Below are 7,381 nucleotides of genomic sequence, written 5' to 3' on the forward strand. Positions count from 1 at the left end.
ACTTAATTGACCCGATCCGACAACTATTTCTGATCTCCCAGTAAGCGTGAAATAATGAAACTCAGCGGGACTTCTCGGGCTGGAAGCCAAAGCCAATGTCTGCAACTCACAGCCAGCACGTGCTTCGCTTGGTCCTCTCATGCCGCAGCATCAAGGCCCACGTCACTCAGCCGGGGACATCCTACATCGTCGCCATGGCCTCCTCCACCGAGCAAGAATTCCTCATCCAATACCGATCCAAGCTCGACCAATTCCCCCGCTCCCGCCGCTTCTGGGACTCCAAAGACGCTTCCAAAGTCGGTGAGAAGCTCGGCTTCCGCTTGAAGGAAATCGGCATCAGCAACATCGCCATCGATGTCGATGAAGAGATCTCTAGACCTATTGACCGCCGTAGATTGGTTTTGCCGGTCTTTGATTCTTTACGCCGAGTCGGTGTGGAGATCGATGGTGCCGAAAGATTGAGCCAAATTGGCCATAACCAGGGTTAGTCTTTCATTTCTCAATCATTTTTGCCCTATTTTCTGTAGTAAAAGATTTGTTTTTACTGGTGCTTTTATTTACAGAGATTAGGCTTCTGAATAAAATTTAGAGTGATTCAAGTCTGTTGCTTTTTGAAACCCAACTCTGGTAGCTTCTTTTCTATATTGGCATATTGCTTGTAGCAAATTTTGAAACCAAACAATTGTAAGTTTAGCATTTTTATCCATTTCCGATATATGTATTTATCATTGAACAAAATCTGCAAGTAAAACTTGTAAAATTCATCTTTGAAGAGATATATGAATATGCTATTTAGTTAAATGTTCTGGTTAAACTTTCTTCCAAATTTACTTTTGCATTAAAATGTCTGAGTAAAGATTAGAATTCAGCTTTGAATTGATATATATCATATATGAACATACCATTGAGCTGAAAGTTCGAGTGAAACTTGCTCCATAGTTTATTTTGAATTATATATTTAAATGTCCGAGAAATGCTTGCAGAATTCATCTTTGAATAGGATATATGAACATATGGTTGAGCTAAATGTTCGGGTGAAGCTTGCTTAATATTTTATTTAAGCTTGCAGAAATTTTTCCTTGATTAGATGTGAACATAATATTGAGCTGAATGTTCCGGATGAAACTTGCTTAATTTATTTTTAAACTAAATGTTCAAGTAAAGCTTGCAGAATCCATCTTTGAATAGAGATATATGAACATACTATTGAGTTCATTGCTTGGGTAAAACTTGCACTTAATTTTCTATTGAATTGAATGTCCGAGTAAAGCTTGTAGAAATCACTTTTGTACTGAAAGTTCGGGTGAAACTTGCTCCATAGTTTATTTTTGAATTACATATTTAAATGTCCGAGAAAAGCTTGCCAAATTCATCTTTGAATACGATATATGAATATATAGTGGAGCTAAATGTTCAGGTGAAGCTTGCTTAATATTTTATTTAAGCTTGCAGAAATTATTCCTTGAATAGAGACGTGAACATACTATTGAGCTGAATGTTCCGGATGAAACTTAATTTATTTTTAAACTAAATGTTCAAGTAAAGCTTGCAGAATCCATCTCTGAATAGAGATATATGATCATACTATTGAGCGGAATGTCCGGGTGAAACCTGCTCAATAGTTTACTGTTCAGCTAAATAATGTTTGTAGAATTCATCTTTGAATAGAGATATATGAACATACTATTCAGCTTAATCTTTTGTGAAGCTTGCCCATAATTTACCATTGAATTAATTGTTCAGGTAAAGCTTGTAAAATTCATCTTTAAATAAAGGTGAATGCACATACTATTGACCTAAATGCTCGCTCCATAATTTACTATTGAACTAAATTTCTGAGTATAGCTTGTAGAATTCATTTTTGATTTGGGACATATGAACATAAATTGAGCTAAATGTTCAGGTTAAACTTGCTCCATAATTTGGTACTGAACTTAATGTCCATGTAAAGTTTGTAAAATTCATCTTTGGATAGATATACATGAATATACTATTGAGCTAAATGTTCAGGTGAAACGAGCTCCACAATTATCCATTGAACTAAATATCCAGGTAAAGCTTGTAGAATTCATCTTTGAACAAAGGTATGTGTAGTTGCTATATGTCTGGCTTAAAGCTTTCTTGAGCAAGCAAGGCTGAAGCTAATGACATGTCATTAAAATTGTTTATGACCCACTGAAACTCAATGCTAATTCTAGTTCCCAGCTCTTATACAAATTAGAGAAGAATTTGAGTTTTTATTAGATTCTGACACATCCACATATGTTATGGGGTGAAAAAGAAAAATAATTTGTAAAAGTAAAATGAAGGTACCCACTGCCCAGTGCACAAGAAGCTACTTGATGAGTTGATGACTAGTTCTTTTTTAAAGAAAAACATTGAGAAAAGATAATTACAAGACATAAAAATATCTTTTCTTGCATATTTTTAATTTTTTATTGCTATTTTTTTTGAACTTTATAAGTAATTTAGTGTTACTTAGACTCATAACACAAATTCAGTAAATTTTAAGAATGGTATAGATATACAAACTTGTTTGGAAAGAGACAAGAGAAGCATACGGTGCAAAATGCAAACAAATTTTATTTTGGTTATAGATTATACACACTCTCCTATAGGCTCCAGCTACTGCCGAAAAGCCTGTACGAGAGTAGAAATGTCAAAAATGGAGTGTTGTTGGCCACTCAAGTAGTTACTGAGTGCTTTTAGTGTTGGTCATAAAGGATTTTAAGTTTGGGTGGCTAATGCTTAATGACTGACCTACTATCAGCAATGCTAAACCTTTGCAATCCTCGGTAGGATTGGAATCAGAGAACCGGGTCTTTCTAGCAGGTAGTTATTATAGTCGACAGTCTTAGGGGTTTTGCATGCGTGCCTTTATGAAACACTTTGAGCCTAGTTACTTAATACTATTTATAGTAATAACATTCTATTAATTGCAATTACTGCCAGGGTGAAAATATTACTATATATAGTAACTTTAAGGAATGCCCTGAGGGTACTCCTCAAAACTCTCTGTGTTTATCCACAAGATATTAATTCCTCTAACTTTTTACAAGGCTTGCTTTATAGTCTCCTATTTCTTTTAGAAGGAAATCCTTCGACTCTAGTTGGAGTGGAATTAAGACAGAGACGAAACTATCATTATTTTGAGCGAGTACGATTAGATTAAAACTTGACATGCAATGTTGATAAAACGGAAAACTATATGCGCCAAGATTTTGCTTTATAGAGGGAGAAATTGAAAGAAAAGATAATTTTCTTCCTTTTCATTTCTTCATGGAGTTCAAAAATGAAATTATTTGAAAATGTTAAATTTATTTATTTATCATTTTATAAATTTGTTTTTATGCATTAGAATAAAAAATAGAGATCTTTCTATTTTTTTTCTTATCAAACTTACTCAAAATTTATTTTCTTTCTATTTTTTCGCTCAACCAAATCTCGGTACCATCTCAAAGAAAAACATAGCGTGTTTGGGTTGGTGGCAGCAGAACTAGTGCCTGGTTCAAAATGAATTTGTGGAACTTAGAAAAATCAAGAAAGTTGGAGAATTTCCACATTGTACAAGTTGATCAATAAATGGCGCCTTTAATACTTTGAGTTGGAGCTTACTACAGCTGACATGTATTTTCTGTGCCATAATCGTATTTAAGATGCTATTATAAATTTTGACACTTTTTTGTACGTGATTATGTGTTTTTTCATGTCATGTTGGGGGTCTCGATATGAGCCTTAAGAACTAATTTTGACTGCATGCCTTGGATGATGTGGATTATAATATATTTAACACATTCGGCCAAATCAGAAGAATGAAATGATACACATTTATTTAGGATTTTTGGGAAGAATGATTGCATTTGAACCATAAAACTGAAAACTCTGGCACAAGTTATTAATTTGCCCAATCCCAAACTCAACAGTTTCCAATTGGCTCCAGCTGGTCTAATACAAAAACCAAGCTGTGATGTCACTTTTAGCTAATAATCCATCTCTGCCCAATTCAGCAGGGCTGCCTGCCAGAACCTAACATAACAATTATAGTCACAGCTCATAGCTTGGCTTATATTACTATTTAATTAATTAAATTTATTCAGAATTCAGATACTTCTACCTAATAAAAATAAATAAAAATCCTATTAAAAATGTCACAAATGAAACAACTGGATTATATGTATGTCTTTTTCATTTATTCAAAATGTCACACTGCTACTTAACTACAACAATAAATCAAACCTTAGCTTTCAACTTGAAAAAAGAAACCACAAGGAATCTTCCTTCCTATCAATAAATAGTGCTAAACATAACGAAGGTAAAGAAGCTATTACCAAAGTTGCTATTCTTTTACCACCAATAATTACAAAATGATTTTCCTCCTTTCTTTTGTTGTAATTGGGTATACACTGTCAGCAATAATTAATTCACTTGTCACGAGTGTTCTTCGAAAAGGTAAACAATTGACTATGAAATACGTTTCATTTCCATGATCACAAATCAAACCCTCGATCACGGTATTAAAAGATGAAGCAATTAATCACCACACTACACCTCGTGGAGTGTTCTTTGAATGTCTTAATATAGATTTCTTTGAGAAGAATGGGTTAAAGATATCATTCGCTTGATAGAGATATTGGACCTACAAAACAAATGGAGAGTTGTGAAGGTGTTAGAGCTTGTACTTCAAGATGCTCTCTACTGCTTAAGTTAAATAAGGGAAGATGATGGTTGACAAGGAGAGTAACTTATAGAGTAATAGTAGATGTCGTTCTTAACTTGAGCTTACTACACCTAACCTTTCATACTAATAGCTCATTGCATTCTTCGGATTGTCATTATATAAGAATGCGTGTAAAGCGATAACCATTCCTTGCATTTGATTGTTTGAGGTTAGTATTCTCTTCTCAAGATTATGCCTCCAAACCTTTTGTTGTTCTCGTCCTTTGATTTATGGTAAGTATCATTTATCATGTTGATAATAAAAAATATAATAATTTATTTTCAAATATAGTAAATTTAAAATTTTTTACCCAAATATAATCGTAAAAGGTATTCCAAAGGCATAACTGAAGGATCATTATGGTAAGTGGATGAATCAATTAACTTTGTTAGCTTTTCTTTCAAATTTACACCTTGCTGGCCATGAACTGTCTTTTTTTATAAATAAAATAAATTTCTTTTATTTTTGTCCGTAATATATTTTCCTTTTGAGGCATCCAAAGTGGTTGTTGGCAATCATTTTACCAAATTAAATAAAGTTGGAATTTTCTGTTCTTTAAAAGGAAACATTTGCCTTCTTTACAAAAAGCCACCTTGTTTCTTTAATCATATTTGTTATTATCTAATAATTAGTCAAACAAAAAGGGTTAGAGACAGCTCAACAAAAAAAAGAATATACATGTTTTCTAGGCTTGAGTTTGGCCACCTCCCAAATCTTTCAATTTTTATGTAATATATTAAAAAATAATAATTATTTTACCTTCTAAATTAAAAATATTTTAACCTTTTATTTAATTTTTCACTTCCTTCACCCTTGAAAATCGTTGTTTGTTAAATTACTCAAAATAGATAAAAATTAATATCTATTAACTTTATTGACATGGAATCCATGCGAACATCAACAATTTTTAAATTAAAAATCATATATATATTTTTATAATTTTATAAGTACTAATTTTAATGGTTTTAATTTTTAAATACTTTTTTATAACTTTTAAATATTTAAATGTAAAAATTAATTAATTGTTGGTGTGGTTTTACATAGCGTCGATTAACTGTTTCATCTATTTTGAGGTAATTTGAGAAATTAAATGATGAGTTAAAAGAAAATATATAAAAAAAGAAAGTAAAAGTAGTGAGTCATAAAGTAACAATAAAAATGTTATAAATTTCTTTTATGAATTTAAATATAAACACACATTATATTCAAACTCTACCCATCCACAACAAAACACTGTGGGACATTCGTTTGTGTACCACACCTTGTATTGCTTGACATCATCCAATAATAATATCAACTCTTTTCTCATCATTTTCTTTAATTATTGTATTAGTTTATTATTTTTTAAAGAAAATATTATTATTAATTGGAATTGCAAATAATAATATCGATATATAGTGCAAACGATAAAAAGCTATTATAAATTAATGCACAAAGACCATATCTACAAAATAATTTCAAAAAAGAGAAGGACAAATTGACCGTAATTGCAACACTTGAATAATTGAGAAACAAATCAGAGATAAATCAATTTGATCAAATTACTGAAATTTCCATTTTTGTCACGCAATCATCAAATCAACTTGACAATGAACACCAATCGATCAATAAAAAACTGCAAAAGCTTCAAGAGATCCATCGCATCAATAATGCACAAAAGACCAAGTCTCATCTTCCTCATTATCTTGAATATGTCACCATCGCTGTGATCTATCGTGATAAAACCCTTTGAGAATGACTCTTAATAGTTTTGGTAGCACCTTTATATTGGCAAATCTCACATATACACTAGAACATAACTAAAAATTAAAAGTAAAAGTAAAACCACATATGCTTTTAAAGAAAACAAAATGGACAAAATAAAAAACCATGAAATTGTGGACAAATAAAACCATGAAACTGTGAACAAACCATGATAATTTGGCCTGAAATTAAAAGCAAAATGAAACTACGAAAAAAAAGTTAAAGAAACTGCAAGCAGCAACCAGCCTGAAGGTTGGCATCGTCTATGACAAAGTAAAGATTTAGTTTGAAATAGTTGAGCAGCTAGATAAAAACCTTTAAATAAAAAGATATAACGTGTATGAGTGTGTTCAAACTCACATAGTCTTATACTAATAATATCAATGTCAATCAAACTAAAACTTTAACCATAATGTTATGGATACTTTTTAATTATAGCAATAATTACCATCAATTAATCGTTATAAACCCTGGACGGAATAATTATCTTAATTCAAATATCAGCACTCAATTTTAACATTGAAAAGAACGTGAAAGGAAACTGAAGTAGTTTGGAGGACATTAATCAAGTTTTGTGACCAAAAACCTTTATACAATATTTTTATTTTGCTTATAATGTGGGTAAGATTAGGGGTAATGAAAGTTAAATTTATTGTAGTGGGTCCAATTTATTAATTGTTGATTTATCATTAGGTGCATGTAAACAAAAAAAAATGAGTGTAAAGTGCAAAAAGAAATTAAGTAATTGAATATTCTGTGGAGAGATAAATTGAAAAGAAAACTTAAAAGTATATATTTTATAATTAAGATATTCTTTTGTCTATCAAAATTATTTCTTCCTTTCAATAATATAGTCTTTAAGATTGTATTTGATTGGGTAAAAAAGTGGAAAGACAGGAGTGAGTGAAAAAATGAAAAAAA

The 7,381-nt window shown here is 31.2% G+C and overlaps 1 protein-coding gene across 2 annotated transcripts; it reads left to right on the forward strand.

Annotated features, from left to right (window-relative positions):
* On the forward strand, window positions 1-3,707 carry LOC105778246 (uncharacterized). 2 transcript variants are annotated; one of them, XM_012601906.2, is made up of 2 exons: window positions 1-483; window positions 3,462-3,707. In XM_012601906.2, exons 1-2 carry the CDS (start codon window positions 96-98, stop codon window positions 3,515-3,517), a joined length of 444 nt encoding a protein of 147 aa, XP_012457360.1. In that variant the 5' UTR covers window positions 1-95; the 3' UTR covers window positions 3,518-3,707. The 2 variants fall into 2 exon arrangements, with proteins under 2 accessions (XP_012457360.1, XP_012457361.1); XM_012601907.2 differs by lacking the exon at window positions 3,462-3,707 and adding an exon at window positions 564-801 and having other exon boundaries at window positions 3-483.
* The last annotated feature ends 3,674 nt before the right edge of the window (window positions 3,708-7,381 follow it).

Source organism: Gossypium raimondii, chromosome 10 (assembly GCF_025698545.1).
Source record: "Gossypium raimondii isolate GPD5lz chromosome 10, ASM2569854v1, whole genome shotgun sequence".
Lineage (NCBI taxonomy): Eukaryota > Viridiplantae > Streptophyta > Magnoliopsida > Malvales > Malvaceae > Gossypium > Gossypium raimondii.